The 25,692-nt window shown below is 34.1% G+C and overlaps 1 protein-coding gene across 1 annotated transcript; it reads left to right on the top strand.

Moving 5' to 3' along the window:
• The first annotated feature begins 21,456 nt into the window (after positions 1-21,456).
• LOC148844007 (Tautomerase/MIF superfamily protein) lies at positions 21,457-25,389 on the top strand. The gene is made up of 3 exons (XM_088957999.1): positions 21,457-21,780; positions 22,694-22,894; positions 25,135-25,389. The coding sequence occupies exons 1-3, from the start codon at positions 21,670-21,672 to the stop codon at positions 25,168-25,170; spliced, it is 348 nt and encodes a 115-aa protein (XP_088814125.1). The 5' UTR covers positions 21,457-21,669; the 3' UTR covers positions 25,171-25,389.
• Positions 25,390-25,692: the final 303 nt, after the last annotated feature.

The raw sequence follows: 25,692 nt of genomic DNA, 5'->3' as shown, positions 1-25,692 counted from the left end.
TTACATATAGCCTGGTTTCTCATGTACAAGTGAGCAATTATCAGGGTCTTTCGAACACCTATGCGTAAGTAAAGGGGTCATCTAACTTCCTTAGGGCATTAACATTTGCATTTCCTGAACATTACTTGTATGCTTGGGCTGGACTATACTTTGTTAGAGGTGTCTTCGTTGATGTTCTGTTGACTTACGGACAACCTCTCATTGAGATGTTTCAAGGGCTCTTGAATGCCTACTTCTTCTATCGGGCATAAGCCAAGTCAGCTCTAGACCTCCTTCGTGGAGCCATATTAGAGAATGACTTTAATTGGAGACCCAGAAAATTGCAATATAATGTTCAAAATCCTAAAAATCATTTAGAAGATGATTCTCACTCCATAGAGTCTAGAGAATTTATGTTCAACATTTACCCTGGCTATGTGATGTTGTGTCAAGGGTCTCAATGTTTCTTGAAATGTATAGCCCACACGGGTAGGGGTGTAAACGGATCAAATTCGAAGCGGATCATCCAATATTCGAATTTAATTTCGATTAAAGGTATGATGATTCGAATTTGATTCAAAATTTGGTGGATATTTAAAAATAAAAATTGAATTCAAATTTGATTAGAAAATTGAATATTCGGTTCTATTCAACTTCGATCAATACAATGCGTTCTTACCTCGAAAACAAAAAAAAAATGAAAAACAAAAAATTATAGAGTAGAGTGAGTAATCGGAAATGTCATCGCTCTATGCAAAGATCTATTAAAAATTACCTGTAAAAAAGGCAACATGTTCAAAAACTAAAGCAAAGTCCAAAAAACAATCCCATAGATTTTTGAATCTATTATACAGATACCAAATCTTTAAACATCATAGTTCATAAAACCCTCTCGTCTCTTCTTCTTATTCTTCTTCTTCTAGCTTCTTTTGACCATGTATCATTTTTGGGAAACCTTTGCTCTGAACTTGATCATCTAATGATTTCAGAGACAAGATTGTGGACAAGGAAAGATTGTCAAGTGAAAGAAGGTGCAATGGAATTCACATGACACCACAATTAAAAAAATTCCATCTTGGAAAACTTCTACTTGTAGACCTTAGAAGGATATGAAATTGTCTTAGACACTCAATTTTCAGGTGGTGTTCCACAACACCAAGGATTTTGTTTTTATTTGCTTTTGAAATTGCCATATAATAACGATAAGAGGTGCAGTCGTGATACAACCCCTGCTGTGCAGCCCATGAAAAGAAAAAGTGTATGTCAAGTTTAAAAGAAAAGAAACCAATATTGCATTAAAAGGGCAACTTTAATTTTAAAACAATACATTGCATTAAGGGATAAAATCAGATGGAATATCACCATTTCATTTTACTAAGTAGTAGGTAAAAATTAGACTACACTCCCCATTACTTTTTGGAGTAGACAAGTTCACCCTTTCCTTTATTGAGGTGACATACATTTGACAAGTTTTTCTTAAATGATCATTCAAATTCCAAAAAGAGCAAAAGGCCTATTAATGTTTTTCTGACAGCTTTGTTTTGGAAGTTTAGTGATGCTTATACCATTTTTGGATCAAGTGGTGATGTTATAAATAAAATAATAAAAATACAAAATTAGATAACATGTAGAAAAAATATTGGAAAATGCCAAAAAAATGGGAATTAATTCTAATATTATACATACATCATAGATTAAGTGTAAAAACATGAAAATTATATATCATTATTAATGATGGATCTAGCTAAAAAAATATAAAAGAACCCATAAAAATAGTTTTAATGCCTAATTTATGACCTACCAGCCGGGTTAAATGGTTCAGCCGATCGACCATGTTGTTATTGTTGTAAAAATAAAGAAAAAGGCAGAATGAAACTTATTGGTAATCGCTTTCCAAACAGGTTGCAGTGATGTGATGTTGTAGAATTTTGAAATCAGGAATTGCAGGAAGAAGGAGGGTTGAGTCGTGCCACTTTATCACTTTCCTTAAAATTGCATTTGCCCATATGGTGCAGCCGGATGATTGCAAATTGGTTGGCAAGATAAAATAACGCACCCGCACCCATGCCCCCGACCCAATCTGGCTTGGCTCGGTGCACGCATGAAAAGAACCCCCAATCCCCTTCACATGCATAAAATATCTATAGTGTTCTTCTTCTATGGGTCTTCCACTCCTTCCCAAACAATGTGGGACAATGAATCTTTCCATACACTTAAGGGTGGGAAGAGAAAAAGACAAAAAACAAAAGAGGGAGGAGAGAGATTCTTGAAAATTTGAATCTCCCTCCAACATTATTGAATCAACATTTTTATTTTTACAAGGAATTTGAATAGTAGAGGGGCTAAACAACCTTAAAGAAACGAGGCCGGTTACATGCCCATTGATATAGTTTCATGTGTGAACTACCGATTAATATATCTTCAATGACTTACAACACACTCATACGTTGACCTATTATTGTTTGCATTTTTACCCTTTTATAGGAACCGATGGAAAATATTGTGAATCATCAAGAATGATGAGACTGGTCTAGTGAAGTATACAAGGAAAGTGATGGGAGAATTCACATATGCGCACAAATGCCCACACAAACATCTCAGCATGCATTGAAAACATCTTCGCTACTTGTCATTGAGAGATATTCCAAATACATGGTTGACATATGCTGTGGGGCGTTTATGGGGCGCACGTAGATGTAAATTGGGGATTGGAGGTAAAGAAAAGAGAAATTATGTTCACATCTGCACTCCACACGTAAACGCCTTTCAGCACATCTCAACGTGCTTCAGTACTTGTCATTCATTGGCAGATGTTACTAATACACGATTTGGATGTATTAATTGTGAAGTGCAATGTGAATTTAGAGAAATTAAGGAGAAAAAGACGTGGTCGTCCATTTGGTCTGGCGGTGTGTTGGCCGGTGGGGGTAGCTGAAGGCATTTTCCTTCTATTTTCCCTTTTGGCCGGTTGTAGCGGACTAGCGGTTCGGATGCTTAGTCCTTCTCGAAGATATTCCTATGCTCCATAAAAACTCAAAGAATTCCTACTTCCTTTTCGCAAAACCACCGTAAAATAAGTAATAATATTTATTTGAATTTTTATATATTGCAGATTCAGATGGCTTTGGGTGTCATCGACGGCTTCTTTACAAGAATTGGGGAACGACTGGCAGATGAAACGCTGGTGGCTCTATCCTACAGCCATGAACTTCAGAAGGTTAACGGCCGCCTGCAACTGCTACGTTGCTTTCTTGAGGATGCCGGCCGGAGAATTAATCGCAAACCCGCCATGCCCAGCCGGGGGTTCGCTGTGTTAGAAGAGAAGGTCAGATCCCTGGTTGAGAAGACGTCGGGAGTAGTTGAAGGAGCTGAACGTAGGATGGCTCGACGACTACATTCTTGGTTCTGCTGCCAACCTTTCTCCTTTTTCCTACGTTGCAGGATGGCTCGACGACTACATTCGCTCAACTCTGAGATTGAACAACTCTGGACTGAAATTGGAGCTTATCACTTGTTGACTCGTTTGGTGGCATTTCAGAAGGATGGGAACACCATTCAACTAAATTCTCAGCTGAGTTATTTCATTATAGGTTGTATAGTTTGCCTTTGCCTTTTGCTTTTCGTGGGTGTTTGTTATGTTGCTTGCCGTTGAATTCTGTACTTTTCTTTTTCTTTGTTGTTGTAAAGGTAGTGTAATTAAGGTAGCTAGACATATTACAGTTACAGAGAATGAGGGTTAAATAATAGGAAAATGAACCTTGTACAAAGAAGATAAAAGGAAAAGAATAATTTCTTAATTGTATATATGTTGAAAGAATCACGATGAAACGACTCTTGATCCTCACTGGTTTGTATGTTCCATGCACGCACTGTTTACCATTTCATCAAAACCAGGATTTGAATGGAAGCCATATATCCGATCAATTTCTATACAATATATACCATTCAAGCCCATGCATATCGGATTAACTTGGGAAGGTGTCAATGGGTTAGTTAATAGGCAGTCCGGATCAGATAGGCACTATGTTATAAACACAATCAATGAGTACTTAGAAAATATTTTGACATCTAAAATACCCCTAGCCTACCCTTGAAAAAGATTAAAAACCATTTTTGGCAGTTGTCAAAATATTTAAGGATTATATCCGATAAGGGCAACTTTTGGGCCCTAATATCAATAAGAATAATCTTTGTAATATAATTATTAAAATAAGTTAACTGTTTTAAAAAATATCAAATAAGGGCAGAAATACTATTCATCTCCTTCCTCCTTCAAACCATTAAACAAATCTCCCCCAATCCCGATTTCTAGGCTTTAATGGTGTTTAAAACTACTTCAAATACCACTATTGGAGCTTCTTTGAGGGAAGATCAGTTGGGTCGAGCAAATAGTCACCGTTCAAGCGTTGGGTCACTTGGTCAGTTATGAAAGAACATTCGAGGCTGTTGTGCAACACAAAGAAGAGATAGTCCAGCTAGCCATTCAGTTGGCTTCCGCTTGCCTTGATGTGGTGTATGTTAAGTTTGTCGGAGTAAAGGATAGGAAGAAGAGATTGAAGTACCAGTGCGACTTGCTTACCAGAGGGGTGGAAAGATTGGAGATGGAGAATGAAATGTAGAGGAATGGGCTAGCCAGCTTCAGTGCTGATCTCTCTATATCCTAAATTGCTTTGCCTGCAAAGAGAGATCTCTGCATCTCATCTACAAACATGAGTTCTTGAAGGATTTGAGCAAGATGTGGGGTGGTTGGTAAACCACAACTTGCCTGTAATGGTCGGACTCATTAGAATCCTTTGTTACAGCAAGACCGGTAGAAAAAGAATTGCAGACTCAAGAGAAGTTATAGAAACTCTCTATAATCTCTCAAGATCTTCCGATGACTGGTTGTACATTGGTATCGACTACCTTCTGTTTCTTCTTAGGGACCCAAATATGAGGTACAAAGTAATGGAGAAGAAGAAGAAGAAGAAGAAGAAGAAGAAGAAGAAGAAGAAGAAGGGGGGGGGGGGAGAGAGAGAGAGAGAGGCAGGGAGATTTGTTTGGTGGTCTGGAGGAAGAAGGAGATGAATAGTGTTTTTGCCCTTATTTGATATTTAAAAAAAGTTAACCTATTCTAGAAATTATATTAAAAAAATATTTTTATTGATATTAAGGCCCAAAAGTTGCCCTTATCGCTAGAATCCCAAATATTTATCAAGTGCTCATTGAGCGTGCTTGATCACTACATTGTTCCTACTAGATCTTGATAAGGCCTCTAGTTTTTAGGGACGCCTATGGGTCGGGGGCTGTTGATTAACCTCCACCTGAATTCGACCTGAACTAACTTAATTAATAAGATGTATTTTCTGAACCCAATTTAATCGTATAGTGTTTAATCCAATGGGAAGTCCATTAATGACACTTTTTATAACAGATTTCAAGAGCAATTAGTTTAAATTGAAATTTGGTTTTGTTCTATGGTAGTACTTCCTCTATAGTAAAAGAAGAAAAACTAAAGAGTAATGTTCAAAGCATCCGAAATGGAAATGCGAGGTGTATTATAATAGCAATTTTAAGAGGCATATGGGAATACATCTTGATATAGATGAAAAATCAAAATACGCATGAACATGTTAGAATATGTAAAAATCCTTAGAAAAATATGTTAACAACAATAAAAATCATAATTTAATGGTTATATTAGGGGGGCAAGTCGGGCAGGTTGGCTTGAGTTTGTGGTCAACCTAGGCCCAGCCCCGTAATTTGGGCTTAAGGCCCAAGGCCGGACCCAACCCAAGGTCAAGGTTGATCTTTCCAACCCGAGCCTAGCCTGCACTATAATTTGATGCACTCGAGTTGGGCTCAGGATGATCAATGAACCCACTCTAAAATTATACATACATGCATACATACATATATGTATTTATGCAAAATATGTATGTAAATAGGTAAATATGTATACAAATGGGTGTATATATATATACACACAAATATGTGTGTGTGTGTGTGTGTGTGTGTATATATATATATATATGTGTGTGTGTGTGTGTGTGTGTGCGTGTGTGTAAATATGTATGCAAAATTAACATATATATACATATGTGTATAGTTGGGTTGGGTTTGGACTACTAAAAGGCTAGGCCTAAGCATGGCTCGAAAAATAAAAAAGCCTGATTTCTTGGGCCCGCCCAAGTTGCACCCCTGGTCTATATAAAGTATTGTACAGATGTAAAGTGGGTCGTTTCAGGCCGGCACGACATGACCCGTGGGCGGCCCACTCAAAAGGCGGGCTGTCCCATGCTAGTCCGCGGGTCACGCCGCCCTCCTCGGTGGAAATTTTGGGGGTTGGTCTGGCACGGCCCATGGCCCATGCCCAGGCAAGCCCGTGCCATGCCGTGGGATTGGGCCATGTCGGATCGGGCCCTAGTGTGGGCCTTAGGCCTAGGCTGAACTGGGTTGTACTTTTTTTTGTTTTTCTTTGAAAATTTTGATTTCTTTTTTAAGTAAAATTGTAAAACTAAAATATTTAACTTTCCTTTGAACTTTGTGAATTGGGAACTATTTAAAAAATTAAGAAGTGAGAATCTAAGTTATCTAACACATAAATGAAAAAAGAATAGTTAACCAAATTGAAATAAGAACGATGAAATAACAAATTGGAAGAAAAATAGGAATTTTATTTCATTTGAATTTGAATGGTACAAATTAAAACACAATGATTGGATCATTGGATAAATGAAATATGAAAAGTTGAAAATGGAATAAATTAATAAAATATAAAAAATACAATATGGTTACAAATTGAAAATACGAAATTACATTGTTAAAAATTTTAAAAAAATAAAATAAAATAAATAAAATTAAAAAAATTACAATAATTTGAAAAAATAAAAAAATTTAATCAAGTAGTCAAATTTATGAATCATCATTCATGACTTTCATCATCTACTTCGGGTGAAATATCCAGTATATTTTCATGCTCTCCTTTGTCTTGTAATCTATCTTCTACATCTAGCCAATCCTTGAAGTAGATGCATATCTCTATGCTTTCATCATTCATGCAGCTTCTTTTGTCATTGAGCACCTTGGTACCTGCAATAAAACAAGACTCCGATGGAACTGTAGACACCGAAGGGGTTAGTAGATCATATGCCATGGCGGTGAGAATTGAATAATTTTTCAAATGTTCACTCCACTAGGATAAAATATCAAAATTATTTCATCCTTCACCTAAATTAAAAAAAAAATTACTTATAAATAAAAATTATGTTCAGTAAATGAACTTGTTGTAGAACTAGTAGATTTCTACCTTCTACTTATTAAATAAAAAAGTTTTTCACTTCTACTTCTAAGCTCAAGGTCAAGAGTAGAAGAAGATGATAAAAAGTTTTTCACTTCTACTTATTAAATAAATTATTAATTTCTTCTTTTATATTTCCTATATCAATATTCATATTTTCACAATATGATTCAAGTAAAATATCTAAACTATCTTTCCTAATCCTAGGGTCTAATATTGTAGATAAACAATAAAGGGGAGAAATGTTCTCCCAATATTTTTTAAATTTATTTTTCATTATTTAAACAATACATTGAAATTGTGGATTATTTCTACATTTTGCAAAACAATCACTAATTATCATTAATTGATGAGGTAAATTACAACTAGTTGGATAATAAATTCTAAATAATTCATTAGTTGCATCATAAAAATGTTTTAGAAAATCTCTTATACAAACTGTCATTTCCCAATCTTCCTCAAATATCATATCATTAGGCATTTTCTAACATAATATAGGTATAATTCCACCTATGCTTTGCATCTAATATAAAATGTTTATATTTTAAACCATAATTTTGATATAAATATTAAAATTTTTGTTTTCTTTCCCTTGAACTTTTTATATATATAATACAATTTCTAATTTTTGAAATATGAGTAGAAATAATATTTAAGGCATCAAGAATACATAAATTTAAGATGTGACATGCACATCTAATATGAAATAATTTATCATCTAAGCATGGTTTTAATTGAGATTTTAAAATATTTATTGTATAATCATTATTGTTGGCATTATCAAAACTAATAGAAAATAACTATAAGCATGCAAAGTATTTAAAATACTTGCAGCAATATTTGGGCCACTATGTGGCCATTCAAGCCTAGTAAAACTTAAATTTTTTTTATTCAAAAGTCAATTTTCATCAATAAAATGACTGGTAACGCAAATATTACTAATATTAAATTTGGATGTCCAAACATCTGAAGTATTTGCAACTTTAGAATTAAGATTTGCTAACAAAGAAATTAAATTTTGTTTATCTGAATAAAAATTTTTAAAGCATCAGTTCTTATAGTATTCCTAGAAACATTTTTATATTGTGGGTTTACAGAACTACACAACCATTTTTCTAGCTTTGGATCTTTAGGTAGTATAAATGGTTGTTCTACATGTACAATATACTTAGCAAGTTCTTGTCTCATTTTTTCTTGTGAATATTTAAAAGTACCAAAACTACTCTCCCTCCCAATTTGTGTTTGGGTTGTTTCTCTCATTTCATCTTCTTCTTTCTCATGTGTGAGTAGATGTCTGCTCAAATGACCTATACCACCCTTGCTACAATAACTAAAGTTCTTTCTACATTTTTTACAAACGACCCTTTTCCCCTTCCCCTCAATATCCTTTACTTTGAAAATTTTCCAAACTGGGCTATTCAACTTAGAGGCCCTCCGTTTACCCTGGTATCAGTACCAGGGGTGAAAGTTCCACTTCCATCAACGTCAATCACATCAGTGCTAACACTATCATGATGCAATTGAATATTATCAATGGTGAACATGTTGGGGAATCAATTTTCAAAAGAGCTAACCATTTTTTTAATTCTAAAAAGATAAAAATTAATCTAATTTGACTTACTTGGGTCGCCGATTCAAAATCCTAACTTGATTTCAACAATTGAAGCTTTTCAATGTCCAACCCTCCCAAATTGAGATACTTGAGCTGGTTGAGCAAGCCTTCTTCTTGTTGAAAGTTGAAACTTCAATAAAGTTGAGACTTGAGAATTGGAGAATGCAGAATTAGATCGGCCAATCAGAATTACTCAGATTGTAGAGAATTGAGAATGTATGAGTATGAAAGAGAGAGAGAAGAGATAAAGAGAATTGTTGAATTGATGTGATGAGAATGGTGGAGTATAGGGCTATTTATAGGAATTGGACATAATTCAATTGCCCAAAATACCCAAAAAACTAGTTGTTATTTAGTTGTTAGGAGGGGTATTTTGGTCATTATAAAGTCATTTATAACTTTACCCAAAAAGCCCCCTTAAACTAGTTTTTTTATAGCTGTTAGGGGGCATTTATGTCATTTTTTCAACTCCCTATAAGCAAAGTACACAAATACCCCCCTAATATGGTTGTTTATGGCTGTTGGGGGGTATTTCTGTAAAAATCCCCCCAAAAGCTGAAACTAGCCACTGGGCCCCCTTGAGGGGGGGGGGCAACGGCTATATTTCGGGTGGGCTGCACTTGGCTCGCTACGGCTCAGCACAGCACGGACCTTCATTCATGTTGGGCCTAGCACAACCTGTGGGGCTTCGCACCGTGCCGTGCCGAGCCTAAACAAAATTGTGTAGGCGGCCTGGCCTGATTTACACCTCTAAAGTATTGAGACGTAATTGGTAACTATTGAAAAATAATGGAAGAATTGAAATGTTATGTACTAATATTTATTATATAGATTTAGATAATATTCATTATATAAGTTAATATATATATAGTTTAATTTTTAATAAACAAATATAATTTGTCTTAAAATTTATTAGTATATAAATTTTAATAATTAAATTTTATCATTTATTAAATAACATCCACTAAGAGAAGAAAGGTTAATTAAGAATTAAAACACATATTATTAAGAAAAGCAATTAAGGTTATGCTATAGTGTTAGAACAATGATCGTTGTAAATGAGTGGTTAAGATTCAAATGCTTAATTAAAAGTGAAATAAATGGAAGAGAGGAGAGGGAAATTAAATTTTAATTTTAATTTAAAAGTACAAAGAGAAGGAGATTAAAATTTGGATTGTATCGACTAATACATATTGTGTATCTATCGTTGTTTTCATAATAAAAAAATTTTAAACTTTGCAAAAAAACATAGAAAAGAAATCCTTAACTTTAAGGTTATGGATCTAAAAGTCATTCCAATTTGCAAAAACACCTTTATATATGTAGAGGCATCATAGCCCAACAGCTTAAGTCTACAAACCCAAACTTGACTCAGATTGTGATTTAAAACCCTAACTCAACCATCCACCCAAGTAAACTTGACCTAAGGAACTAACCACTAGATGCTGGTGGGGAAGAAATTCTCAGAAAAGGAACAAGGTAGAACAACAACAACAACTAAAGGAACAAGGTTGTCTCCCTACTTTTAATCAAGTGAAAATTATAAGGCGCTATCAACAAGGGGTGGAAGTCATGCACTAGGTGGTGGGATCTCCAGGAGGGATGATCTAATTAAGCTTCTACTATTATGATTCGGAGCAGAGCTTTATGAGATAAATTCCATAAAAGCTTATCTGACGTCACATCATCAAGAACCAGCAATATACCAGGGAGTATTTGTTAGACAGTGTATGCCCTTAGCTCCAATCAGCATGATGTACATTATAACATTTATTGTAAATGAATAAAGTACACATTTGATTCATGTTATTGTGGTGTGTTTCTGTGTAATACCCTTCAATTGAACACACATGAGGCTCGTATTAGTTTAGAATCTTCACAACCATTGGATAGATCTAGAGAGATTTATCCTGCCAAGGCTAACACTGATGTACTGCCAAGTTGGTTGGGGTAGCTTGTATCAGCTACCAGGGTGAGACATGAGGTGCATGCAATGTTGGTTTTCTTGAAACCTTGAACTGGACCAAAATTTCATTATTGCCCTAGATCTTGGAGATAGATGGGCAAAACTGAAATGTTGCACCTGACCTTAGATTTGATTATGATATTGCACTAGGTGTTAGATTGGGCTGCCTTTGATGTGCCAATCAATGAGATCCTTAGAGAGGGTCAAAACTTGGGTATGTTGGGACAGTCCGAGAATTCATCTAAGTGGGTGATCATAGTGACAGGATCAGCCCCTTTGTTAGACAAAGTGAATGATTGGGAAAATGCACTCTCTCTGATGGAAACCTAAACTGCTAGCAGTGGATTTCAAATGTATTTGAATTTTGGTTTTGCAAAATATATATATATATATATATATATTATGGTTTCACAAATTGTTTGCAAAAAGTTTTAATTCTCGGGATCTATGTGAGTAAAGAGTGCAACACTGTACCTTGCAGCCGAGGAAGAGATCATCTCTTGTTGGGTAGTGTTTGATCATTAAGGGCTGAGAGGTTAAGTGTAAGACCATTGATGGCTATACCTAATGGGCTAATCTTGCATCTACCTACAATCCTTGGGTCTTCATAAGAGGACTGGATCTAGGGATCATTTAGTGTAAATGTTGGGCCCATTAAGAACCCATAGTGTTGGACTTAGGGGTTCATTATATTCAGTAGTGAATTCGGCCAGGCCTTGTAATAGAGGATAGGTTGAACCCATGTGGCTGATGTGTAGATCAATGTTAGGGTCCAACGCCATACAAAGAGAAGTAAGTTAGCCAGCATTAAAAGGAAGTGAGCTTGAAAGCTTAATAGGCCTAAAGCCAATTTTGAACTGGGTTAATTGGATTAATTAAATAGGGGCGGATTTGGGTTTGGATCAACAACAGATAAGGATAAGAGGGTAATTCTTATCCACTTAAACAGCCCAGATCCAAATAAAGATTTGGGTCAGGGAATTCCTAATTTGATTATGAATAAGCTGATCTTTAACTATAGATAAGATAAGGGATTATCCTTATCACCTAAAGATTTGGATGAGGAAACTCCTAATCAGATTAGGAGGTTGCCTCTTTAAGGCTATAAATAAAGAGCAGAGCGGATCTGAAAAATACACTAGACATAGACATTACAGAAGATAGTTCAGTTAGACTGATTTTGCCTTTAGTTCTTTTTCTCCCTGCTTTTCCCGCCCTACCCTATTCAATCTCCAATTCTTGGAACTGATCAAGGTTTGATCTTGATATTGTTTCTTGCCAAAAGAAACAATTCTAAAGCTATGTTCACTACCCCATTCAATTCTTGCTGAAGAATCAGAGGCTCTTAGTGAAGAACTACCTGCTGATCCTGCCTCATCCTAAGCTATGTCATCTTCAACGGAGGGAGGATTTGGTACACTCTTTTGGCGTGAACACATGTGTTGGGAGGAGCCTTTTGCTTGGATTCCGTATTAGGTATATCCCTCCCTAACCTTGGCTTTAGATTTGGTCTAGTTTGGTTATAAGAACGAACTTTGAAAATGCAGTTTTCTAAATTGGGAATTGGATTCTTAGATGGAAGTAAATAAATTTTTGAAAATTTGCCCAACCTTCCTGCAGGGTTTGGCCATTCATATGATAGATCTCCCATCCCTTCAGTATTTATCATATTATATGTGTAGCACTATCTTGCTAAAGTTGTTATTTTGTTGATTGTTCATTTTCTTTCTGAGTATTATTGAACATGATGCATCCTGTTACATGTAAAGTGTTTCATTCTAAATATCTATTAAGTTTATTTGCTATAAACAACATTATGTTCTAGTTACCTTCTAACTTAATAGTTGACTACTTGCTATTTAACTTTTATATCAAACTAGAGTTCTTTCAGGCCTTGTCTATTGTCTGTTCTAGTCTTTTCTAAACATCTTATTGAGTTTTATGTCATTAAATTGATTATACATTTTATCTATTTTTTACTAATGTTGCCATTTGGTGAAGAGGGATATCTTACTTGAATATGTGTTATCATATCAAGATTTGGTAAATCATTCTTCAAGCATTTGATCCTTCTCCTTCCCTCTCCATTATGTTTCTGATTATACTTGATCTTCTTGTTTCTTCCTCCTTTTCACCTTTCTTTCTACCCACCACAATCGACTATGGATGAGTTAGATGCCCTCAATGAATCTTTTCAAAACATGCTACATGCTAGTAATCTTCCTGGCATAGATCTTGTTGATATTTGACCCCATCTACCTGAAAATCTTCAAGATATAGTTGGAGTTTTTCTTTCATCTGCCATTTATTCCCTCATCTTATAGACTAATTCTCTGAACTTGAAAATAGCCTTTACACTCTTTAGAATCTAGATCCGAATCGCCTCCTTATGGCACCCTCTCAACATGGTCATTTTAGATTAAGATTTTGGTTGAGGAAGACTTCATCCATATTAGAGACAATGGACCTTGGATGCTCAATGGTTAGTGGATCATTCAAAAACCTGGGTTCCTGGTAGACCACAATATGAATGGCAGCTAAACTAGATCAAAGTTTGGGTTCAACTGCATGATTTGTCTTATGAAATCCTTTCAGAAGACATAGGTTGACTCATCTTTGAACATATAGGTCATACTCGTCATATTTTTGTTATTCAAAATTATATTCGAGTTAAGGTCTACATTATTATTGACCAGCCTCTCAAAACTAAATGTTTCTATAGTGTAATGAATTGGGTTACTTTCAGGTATGAAGATCTCTCCTCAACATGTTCCCTTTGTGGTCGTGTGGGTTATCTTTATCATCGTTGTTCGCAACCCCTCACCCATATTGCAAGACAATCCTTTGAACAATATTATAATCAAAGAACCATGCATCTTCCTAGCCCCTCAATGAGAATAGAACTCCCTATGCGATGTAACTGGTGTTTATCCTTATTTAGTGATTTTGTCAATCTTCTGGGTCAGCCAAATAATGTGCAAACTCCCCTAATGGCTTAGCAACCTACCAATCCCCCCTCTCAACCCCAACGTGAAACTCCTAATTCTGATTCTACCCTTGTTGGGCTAGATCGGAAAACCCCAAACACCTTCAACAACCTATTATTTTCAGATACTCTAGTCGCTTCATCTTCTAGGGGAAAGCATCCCAGAGTTGACCTCCTAGAAAATCTCAAGATTGAAGATACTCTTGATCTTCCACTCTATGATAGACAATAATCCTCGGATAGGAGTAACAAGACTAACAAAATTCTTACCATTGATCAATTTATCTGGGAAAATGACAATGTTACGATCAACCATAATAGAGAAGCAACAAATCGAGAAGATCCCTATACAAGCGCGTCTAATCTAGTTAGGTTTTTTCTCTAGGGTATTATTTTCTTTTTACTGCAATGGGTGGTGTTTGTTGGCCCCAAATAGCCACACCACCACCAATGTTAATTATGAGTTGGAACTTTTGTGGGGCAGAACACCCTAAGGCAGTTCAAGGTTTAGGAATTTTGGTCAAAAAATATAATCTGGATTTTATTTTCCTTTGTGAAACCAAAATTCTATCGGATAAAATACAAAATCTAGCTAATCAATTTCACTATTCTAACTCCTATTTAATTCCTCCTTAAGGGCATGCTAGAGGGATAATTGCTTTTTGGAATATTGGTATCCCTGTTTCTCTCTTTTTGGTTCACCTGAGGTATGTCTTTCTTAAAATATCTTCTTTTCTTGTTCTTGAGAATTGGTTATTAGGTTTTTTCTATGGACCTGCAATTAAAGTCCACCAAAATAAATTCTGGTTTAATCTTAATCAACGTTTATAGTCCCTAAATATACCATTTTTTCTTATTGGTGATTTTAATGAGGCAACTACAATTATGGTTCAAGATCCTAGTTCCTCAGAAAGCCCTTATAGATTGACTTCCACCCAATACCAAAATTTAATACTAGATCAAAATCTTCTAGAAGTCAATATTCAAGGGGGTAAACTTAGTTGGTCCAATAAAAGCTCCATTGGTCATATTAGTAGAACGCTTGATAGAGTTCTAGCTACTCCTAATTGGATTTCAGCTTTTCCAAACACAAGCCTTTCTTTATTTGCTCGGTGGGGTTCTGCTCACCAACCTCTTCTTTTAGACATCACACCTAGAAAAAATCAATCTCCAAAACCTTTTTGGTTCTATGAAATGTGACTGTCAAATAATACTTGTAAAGAGGTCATTCAAGACAGATGTAATATTCAAATTAATAGATATGCTGCCTATAGATTATCTCTAAAGATGGATTGTATTGAAGCTTACTTAAACAAATGGGGAAAATCAAAATTTATTGATCCTCAACAAAAATTAAGGGAGCTAAAACATCAAGTTATTCAAGTAGAGCAATTTACCCCTTGGGATCAAGCAAAAATCATTTCTTTATATAAAACTTATGATGTCACACAATCTCAAGTTGAAAGTTTTTGGAGACAAAGATCTTGGCAACTTTGAATAAATTTGGGAGACAGAAATATCAACTATTTTTACAAGAGTACATTATGCCGCTAAAGGAAAAATTAAATTCAATGAGTCAAGAATTTACAAGGAACATGTGTTACCCATCAACTTTTTGATGACCTAACCTTTATTCCAAATCTATTTAATCTTATCATTTCTGATGAAGATAATGTATACCTAACTGCCATCCCTTTTGAGGAAGAAATCAAATAAACTCTTTTTAGTATAGAAGTCTTAAATCTCAAGGTCCTGATGGAATGCCGGGTTTAGTATATAAAGAGAATTGTGATTTCATGGGCATAGAAATCATATCTTTTCCCAAGGAATTTTTCTAGAATAAGAAACTATTGAAATGTCTAAATCATACTTTATCTACCTTATACCAAAAAAATCAAATTGCGCTAAAGTTCAGGATTATCGTCCCATTAGTCTTTGTAATGTACTCTACAAAATCATTTAAAAAATATTGGCTAATAGGCTTCGTACTGATCTGGATAAATGCATAGCCCCTAACCAATCAACTTTCAAACTTTTTAAAACATCATAAAAAAGGTAGAAACTATGTGGCTATTAAATTAGATATGTCCAAAGCCTATGCCCGACTTTAATGGTCATTTCTTCTCTTAGTTTTATAGGCACTAGGTTTTTCTCAAGACTTCTGTTCACATCATCTTGGGATGCATCTCTTCTATGTTCTATTTTGTCCCCATTAATGGAATTGTAGAAGGAAAATTCTTACCCACTAGAGGACATAAACAAGGAAATCCTCTATCCCTTTACCTTTTTATTCTTGCAATTGAATGTTTTTCTCGATTGATTGTTAAAGCTGAAGATAATGGTCATTTCAAAGGCATTCAAATAATAAATAGGGCCCCCACTACCTCTCACTTACTTTTCTATGATGATATACTTCTTTTCCTAAGAGGCCATTGAGAACAGATAGACACCCTCAAAATCATCCTTCACCAATTTCAAGATTCATCAAGACAACTTATAAACCCAAATAAATCGGGCATTTATTTTAGTAAGAACTTCCATCCTAGACACCAAAGAATGATATAAAGACAACTTCAGATGAAAGTCCTCCCTAAAAATTCTAAATATCTAGGTATCCCTCTAAGTTGGGGACCAAATGAGCATGCCTAATTTTCTTTCATTTTAGATAACCTTAAAGCAAAACTCAATAGGTGGAAAGCTTTTGCTTTAAGTCAAGCTAGGAAAAGAATCCTCATCCAGCTTGTTCTTTAAACCATTCCTACTCACACGATGAGTGTAGCCCAACTTCTTCAAAAAACTCTTAATGCTATGGATCAAATTATTAAGAATTTCTGGTGGGCTAAATTCGATACTAATCCCTACCCTTATCGATGATGCTCATGGAATAAACTTGCTATATCTCGATCATCTAGAGATTTAGGTTTTAGAGATATCAAACTGGTGAATCAAGTCTTGCTTAAAAGACTAGCTTGGAGATATCTTAATGAACAACATAAATTATGGGCCTGGCTTTGGAAATCGAAATATTTTCTAGCTAACACAATATTCTCTTATTCAATCCCCCGATCAAGTTCTTTCTTTTGGAAATCTACTACACCAAAACTTTAATTTCTCCTTCATGAAGTGGGTTATTTGGTATCAGAATCTTCTACTTGCAAAATTGACCACCTTTCTTGGATTCAAAATAATGAAACTTTCTAAATAATAAATCAACCAACTCTACCTAACATAAGAAATCTTTCTTTTGTAGAACTCATTAGTAATGGAACTTGGAATATGTCTACTCTTAGACTTTACTTCGATAAGAGTCAAATCTCTCAGATCCTATAAACGCCTATTCTTCTAGCAAACTCTCTTGTTTCTTGGATCCAGACCAAACACTCTTCAAGAAAATTTTTGTCTTCAGTAGCATATAAAGACCTAATTAATCCATATATACACAGTTTGTCTGAACAATTAAATTTATGCTTGAAATGGATTTGGCATCTTTAGATACCTCCCCGTTACCAATTATTTCTCTAGTGAGTTATTCAAGAATTCATCCCTGTCAAAGGAAAAATTTTGCTTGTTGATCAAGATCAAAATGTGTATTTTGTCATAATAGTATAGAAACCATAAATCATCTTTTTATGGAGTGCTCATTCACCCAATCTATCTTATTTGCATACCCTTGGAACATCAACATAAATAATATTTTACAATCCTCTTGGCCCAATTGTATTAATGAACTAGCAAATCTTTTTCCTAAAAAACCTATGCTAATGAAAGTATTTAGTTGGTATTCTACAACTTTATACTATATCTGGTTTGCACGTAATGAGAAATGTTTTAAAGAAACAGTTGCATCAAATTTTTGGGTTCTCAGGAAAATCAATAGTATTTTTGATCATATTCATGTTCCACATATTCATTCAGGTATAGCACAGGAAGTTTCTCCACAATTGTGCATCAATTTAAACACAAATACTGATTGTATTATATTTACAGATGCAGGCAAAGTTAACCATTGCCTTTTTAGATATGGTATCATTATCTTATCCAATCATCTGTATTATCTTCAAGTCACAAGAGGAAGAAAGCACCTAAAGTCTGTAGAGGAAGATGAGCTTTTTGCTATACATCAGGGAATTTGTTAGATCATTATCCAATGGTTATAAGTAGGAGGTTTAATGTTCTTGCTCATCAGGTTGCACAATGGAACAAACATATTATGCAGGATCATTTTTTGTTAGATGATTATCCTCCAGATATTGCAGATGTAAAGAACTATGTATTTTGTTCTATTAGTTAATATATTATTTTTATCTTTCAAAAAAAAAAGTAAGGTTGAATCTAACCAAACCCTGTAGGGTCACATCAAACCAAATTTACCATTTAACGCGGTCCATTGACATCCCTACCTTTCGCTACTTGTATCAGAGGTTTAGGATTGAATCCACCTTCACATGGGTTATGGTTGTTCTAGGTTTGGATGATGAGCTGGGGGTCATTTTATAGCATACCTAAACTTCATTTTATGAAAAATTCTCACATGATACCAAAAAATTGGATTTTGTGCATATTGATTGGTTGATACTCTTTTTTCAATTTGTTAATGGGATTTTTGGATGTGGCAAACTCTGAACTTTGAAAAAATGGCAATGTCAACCCTAAAGAATTTAAAGGGTCATTTTTGACCCTAGACTTAGGGAAAAAGGTTAATTGTATGCAAAAATAGATAGTGCTTTAAACGACATTGACGATCCGTTAGACAACATTACTTGACACTAGTAAAGTTTGAAAAAGGCCACTTTTGATCCTAAAGTGGCCTTAAATTAAATTAAATGACCCTAAAGTATTTAACTAAATTAAATAAATTTTACTATTTAGATAATTAAGTAAATTAATCAATTAATCAGTAAATAAAATTAATTAGATAAAGGTAATCAAATAAAAAATGATCCCCAAACCATGATGTTTAGCAATTCAATTGTTTGGTCTGAATGCATCAACCCATGATGTTTTGAAAAATAAAAATGACTCGAAAAGCATTTATCAGATTGAACAATTTACCGGTTCAACCATTTGGGCAATAGGTTGTTAACAAGTAAAAAATTCAAGGTGATCAAACTCTTCAACCTAAGAATTGGTTAATTGTCTAGTTCCATTTTATACCCAAGCGATCGAACCATTTTATACTTGGTTCAAAACTTTTCAAAAAAAATATTAGCCAATTATCTAAATCCATTTTATGCTTGGTTCAGAACTTTTCAAAAAAAAATATTGACTTGGTTAACAACCATTGTCTCAGACGATTGAACTGCTAAATTGTTCAATCTAGTAAATGGTTTGTGAATTATTTTTTATTGTAATTATATTTTTTTATTTTTTTAAATATCATTATTTTATAAATTTTTATATTTTATTTTGATTATATTTTATTTTAATTAAGTTTGTTTCCTTAATAAATTTAATTTACTTATTTAATTGTTTAATTTACTTAATTATCTTAATTAGTATAATTTATTTCATTTAATTAATTAAATTTAGTTCTAACAACCTCTATTTTTTATTTTTTAAAATTTCATAGTTTTCAAATTATTTTTTAAATTTAAATTTAGTTATTATTTATTTTAATTAAATATTTTCACTTAATTAATTTAATTTACTGATTTTATTGCTTAATTTACTTAATTATCTTAATTAGTATAACTCATTTAATTTAATTAATTAAGTTTAGATCTAATAACCCCTAAATTTTTTATTTTCTAAGATGTCATGTTTTTCAAATTATTTTTATATTTTATTTTTAATTAACTTTGTTTCCTTAATTAATTTAATTTTTTGATTTAATTGCTTTATTTACTTAATTATCTTCATTAGTATAATTTATTGAATTAAATTTGGTTGTAAATAGCCCCTAAATTTTTTATTTTTTAAGATATCATGTTTTTTGAATTATTTTTAATTAACTTTATTTCCTTAATTTATTTAATTTATTGATTCAATTGCTTAATTTACTTAATTATCTTAATTAGTAGAGTTTATTTAATTTAATCAATTAAGTGTGACTTTAACAACCCCTAAATTTTTTGTTTTTTTTAAATGTAGTATTTTTGAATTATTTTTTATATTTCTTTTTAATTATATTATAGTTAATTAACTTTGTTTCCTTAATTAATATAATTTACTGATTTAATTGCTTAATTTACTTAATTATCTTAATTAGTATAATTTGTTTACTTTAATTAATTAAATTTGGCTTTGACAACCCCTGATTTTTTTTGTTTCTCACAATGCCACGTTTTTTTTTAATTATTTTTTATATTTTGTTTTCAAGAAACTTCATTACCTTTGTTTATTTAATTTACTAATTTAATTGATTACTTACTTAGTATAATTTATTTAATTTAATTAATTAAATTTGGCTCTAACAACCCCTAAACTGTAATTAATTTATTTACTTTATTTGTTAATTAAGTAAATTAAAACTTAATTATACTTTAGGGTCATTTATTTAGACCCTAAAGTAAATTATTTAACTAACTTTATTAAATTAACTCATTTCCAAGTTGGGCTTTGAAGCCATATAAAGATGGTAACCCACCTAGTCTTGGCTGAACTCGAACACATCTCAAGTTGTGTTGGGTTAAGTTCAAGTTGGATCCTAGTTGAGCAAGGCCCAAGCCCAAAATTTATCTCTTAGGCCCCGTTCGCTTTTCGGTAAGTTACTTACCCAGGTAAATGTACTTACCCGGGTAAGTGTTTGTCAAGAACGACTTATCCGGGTAAGTGCATTTACCCATGTTCTTTTATTTACCATGTAAATAAGGCAATGACCATTTTAGCCATAAAAATTTATTATTAAAAAGGGTATTTTTGTCCCGTTTAAGTGTTGGCAAATTTTCCCCCATGTGGGAAAGTTATTTACCCTTCTAGGAGATGGGTATCACTTGCCCGGATAAGTGATACCTAAGAAAATAAATTTTCCCAGGTCCCCACATAAATCTGAAAAAAGAAAATTTCATGATCAATGAAAATCAAAATCCCATTGACCAACATTTTCCCCTCTCAAAATCCCGAAAAAGAATGCCCCCTTAAGATAAAGCCTGTTGATCTTCAAACCCAACCCAACCCAACCCGCCCAAATTGCACCCCTATACACAACCCACCTTGTATTGACATGCGTATCACCCGAATCCCACGAAATTAGTCACATGTTTCTCCCATAGCATATACTCAGTGTACTTTGTATGACTATTAAAAAGTTGTGATCATCTACCAACTCACAGTGCCCATAGCGTCCCAATGGACCATTGCAGCCGTACATGGGGAACATTTTAAAAGGGATATGTTCTGCAGTGGGATGTTGCGACAGTGTTAATAGCGTTGTGTTGGTATCAGATCCCTACCCATAAAATATAACACCTATAAACACCTTAATCCATAAACTACCAAGTCAACATTTCTTGGAACAAGCCGCAAGAAAACTGTTTTAGCTGCTGGTGCCTGGTTTCCGGATCTGGTCTGGTCCGGTTTTAGTATAAAGCCTCAGGGCTGGCCCTAAATGAAAATGTTTTATACCCTTCCTAGTAATTTCGCCGTTCCTTTAACGGCAGGTTCCAATTTAACGGCTTCTGCCAGAGAAGGTGATCACGGCCCTCGGATCATGAGGGTCCAATGGTCATTTCAGTTGTGAATTTCTCGTTCTTTCTATGCTGTCCACATGCTTCTGATATGAGGATTTACAGGTAAATTTCAAGAAATTAGTTTCAGTTTCTTGAGTTCTAATTTCTAAAACCTTCTTGTTCTTTTTCCTTATCCCTCATCCGCTTTGCATGGTTTCTGAGAGTTGATCGACAGACATAATGCCTACCTTAAATCTGGTCACAAACGTTCCAGTAGATGCTGTGGTAGCTTCGGACATCCTCAAGGACGCAACCAAGGCCGTTGCAAAGATCATTGGGAAGCCTGAATCTGTAACTTAAAAGAACCTCAAGTCTCTTTTGTTCTAGTGTGGTGAATTTGCTTTTCCATTGTTGTTCATGACCTGATGTTGAAGCTGTTGTCGTTCTTCTGGCTTTTGAGCGTTATGCGTTTGATGATTTTGCTCTGTGGGAAGTTGAGATTTTGCTAAATCATTCTATTCACTCAATCCATTTGTTTTGGGAAATGTAGCTACAATTTGTTAAAATAGAATAAAAAGAGATGGTTTTTCTCTGTTCGTTTTTAGTTTCTTTGTCATTTCACTAATTGATTTCATGTCTGGTGGTAGATTTATACGTGGAATGGAAGTGGCATTGGATTTGATATTTTCCTTTGTTATTGGTTAGCTACTCACATGTTCTATGTCCAAATTTTGTTTAGTCTTTTGTTTAAAAACAAAGAGAAAGCTGGATGCTTGTCTGCTTTTTATTTAGTTGGCTAAGAGTTATGCTGAGTGCTGACCATGGTTTGAAGAAAAATATCACTTCCACTAGTAAAAAAGAAAACGTAAAGAACTATGTGAAGAAAATACAGTCTGAAAATTAATTTCTCAGTTTAATATATCTATCCCCACAATACAGTGTAGGAAATTATTGCTACAACCATAACCCATTAGTTAAAATGGGGATTTATTAAGTTAAATGTATATTCTACCTCAATAAATCATTTAACAAAATAATTCTTTATGAATAAATAGATTAAAAATGATCAAGGGAATATTAGAACAACATTCGTTAGATGTCTATGGAACAACTTGCATATAGCCATTAAGGAATGGTGTCCTTGCTTTTCTTTTTTAGAGGATGATGGTTTATTTTTCTGGATATAGGTTTTGGGTCCTTTTAGTACTTCACAAATGCAGTCATGTATTTATTTATTTATCTGTTTTGACTGACATTTGTCCAGTATGTGATGATCTTGATAAACGGAGGAGTACCAATTGCATTTGCTGGCACTGAAGAGCCAGCAGCATATGGTGAATTAATATCCATTGGGGGACTTGGCCCAAGTGTTAATGGAAAACTGAGTTCAGCAGTTGCTGATATTCTTGAAACTAAACTCTCTATTGATAGCTCTCGGTTCTACATCAAGTTCTATGATGTTCAGGTAAGCAAGTGACAATTCCTTTATATTTCTATGTTAACTATTTTTTTTTTGAGTGATTTATATTTTTAAATATTTTCTTATGAGACATTACAAATAAAACATCCTTGTAACTCCTTGAAAGTAACTGCAATTACACATCCTTACCATGTTTCTGTATTAATAGTGACTTAGATGTCCATCAACTGCGTCAACTGCCCATTAGACATTCTTGCTATGCATCGATTTTGACAGGTTACATGGTTGTCCACCTATTTAGCAAGTACATTACACATTCTGGTTTTGCACCAATTATACAATCAACCTTCAAATCCATGGCCCCACACACTACTTTAGAGCCCACCCAATCACTTAAGAAAATTGCCTCCATAAAACATTATACATTCTTACCACTTTAACTATAATTTGCAGTCTCACAACTGACTTTCCTTTTCTGGATAACTATATCCTTTTTTTAATGGATTAAAGACAATATGCAGGAGAAGGTTGGAGAATAGGAATCTTTGCTCATAGAGCATCAAATGTTACTAGAGACTTTTATTACTCAGATTATCTGAGATTAGCAGTTGTAGAAGTACCCAACTTAGCTTTAGTAAACCACTGAAAGATACCTAACAAATAAATCATTAAGAATTAATCCATCCATCGCTTATGTTCTGCTACGGTGCTGCCATGTAATAAGCATTGGTACAGCATGTCCTTTTGAACCATGTGTCAAGACACAGTCAGAAAACAACACTTCTATGGTTGATTTGATTCACTTCTCCAACTTTAGAGGTTTGGTTTTTTAGTTAATAGAAACAGCATTGTAATGAAGAAAGCTTGGTATATCAGTTGAAGCAATGGCTTTTTTTTTTTTTTTAAAAAAAAGAAAGGTAATGTAAAGTATTGTGTTAAGAATCACTATAAACCATTGTACAATGAAATTCTGTACATTAGATCACAAGATGATAATAAAAAAAGTCTATAGACAAAAAGGATCAGCTGAAATCCCTCAGACTAAAAGCAGAATTAATTACAGATTCCACTGGACTTTCTTGCTTTAAAAAATCCAAGCATTTCTTTCCATCCAAGTAGCCCACAAAATGGCTAGTGGAATCACTGCCCAAGCTGACCTGCCTTTCCTGCTCATATTTTGAATGTGCCACCTGCCACGAAGTTCACCACAGAATTAGGATGTTAACCTTGCCACTGAATTGTACTTTGAAAATGAGTCCATAATCTGCTAGTGAATTTACATTGAATGAAAAAGTGTCTAGTAGGCTTGAGCTGCTCTTCACAAAGGACACAATCAATTTTCTCCAGTGTCAATTTCAATCCCCTTCTCAATAAGTAATCTTTAGTTTGCCATTTGTCCAGAACCACCAACCAAGTGAAAAACTTGACCTTTCAGGGTGCCATAGTGCCCCATATCTCCTTGTAAGGAAAAGAACCCGAGTCTCCCTGAGATAATTTCTTGTAGAAAGATTTTACTGAAAACTTACCATAGCTGTGCAATTTCCAAATTCTAAAGTCCCTCTGCAATTCTGATTCTCAATCAAAACAGCAGGTCAGAGATTTTCTCCAGTTCCCAATCATTGAAATTTCTCCTAAAACATGAGTCCACAGAAGAGTGTCTCCAACAAAAGTATATGAGTCTGCAACCATTGCATCCTTGTTGCTAGCTAGACTGAGTAGCTCAGGATATTACTCTTCCAATTGAGCGTCATCACACCAAGCATCCTTCCAAAAACAAACTCTTCTGCCATCCCCAACCTTATGCTTTATGCTTCTCATGAGGAGAGAAGCTTTGCAAATACCTCTCCATAAGCTACTGCCATAAGAAATCTCTCAAATATTTGCATACTAGCCATTGTTTTGGACACCACATTTATCCATAATAATCTTCTTCCAAAGAGAATCTTGATCATCAAAAAACCTCCATAGCCATTTGCCAAGTAGGGAGATTTGGAAGTGTTTTACCTTTCTGATGCTTAAACCACCACATGGAAGCAATAGTTCTTACGGGGCTTGTCAAGACAAAGCAATTTTACTCTCCTGTTCTACTTATTTGGAAAGAAACATTCTTTTTTTTTTTTTTTTTGGGGGTAATCAATTGTGAAATAAACATTTTAGCATACTTCTTATACTGGTGTGCAACAAGTCAAGCTATTCCTATATTTGTCTCACAAGTTATATGCTAATATAGGGAACTATATTTATAATCCATAGTTATTGATTTTCACCTTTCCTTCTTTTAACAGCGTTCATTCTTTGGGTTCAACGGCTCCACATTTTGAGCTTCTATGGTGGATTGATCTGTTGAAGATGCTGGAACAATGTGCTCAAGTTAGTGAAGTCTTTATTTATGGCTTATATTCTCTCTCACAGACTAAACAGAGTATATTGCAAATAATGGAAATTGTAAGAGTACTCATGTATAACATTAGAGTGGTATATCGTAGTGTTTACCAGGGATATCACATTTTTCTGATCAAAGAATGCCTATATTAACACCAGGGTTTCATTTTCCCTGAATGGGATGAATGCATGGAAGTTATATCTCTGTATCTTTTCGACATCATCATGGATCAAATGATTGATCCGATCTGTTGCCTTCTTACTTCTGATATGCTAACCACTTATGGATCAAGCGATTGTCAACGCTGGCAACCTCCCCTATTTATCTTTTCTCTCATTTTTTTTCTTTTTTTTTTTTTTGAAATTTTCCTACATTGTTTTTTGATTTTTGATTTCTAAAATGTTTGAAAAACGTAGATGTCAAGAGTTATAAGATGATACTCAACCTAACAGTAACAGGT

The sequence above is a fragment of the Nelumbo lutea genome, chromosome 8, assembly GCF_056320005.1.
Source record: "Nelumbo lutea isolate HS-2025 chromosome 8, American lotus-T2T, whole genome shotgun sequence".
Classification (NCBI taxonomy): Eukaryota; Viridiplantae; Streptophyta; class Magnoliopsida; order Proteales; family Nelumbonaceae; genus Nelumbo; species Nelumbo lutea.
Note: the sequence above shows the minus strand (reverse complement) of the source record. Positions and strands in the feature narration are given on the sequence as shown.

What these genes read in the sequence shown, in the direction of transcription:
- LOC148844007 (XM_088957999.1), top strand. Translation starts at nt 21,670, where the DNA reads ATGCCTACCTTAAATCTGGTCACAAACGTTCCAGTAGATGCTGTGGTA. An exon ending in TCATTGGGAAGCCTGAATCT is followed by an intron (nt 21,781 to 22,693) that starts GTAACTTAAAAG and finishes ACATTTGTCCAG; the next exon opens with TATGTGATGATCTTGATAAA. An exon ending in TCAAGTTCTATGATGTTCAG is followed by an intron (nt 22,895 to 25,134) that starts GTAAGCAAGTGA and finishes TTCTTTTAACAG; the next exon opens with CGTTCATTCTTTGGGTTCAA.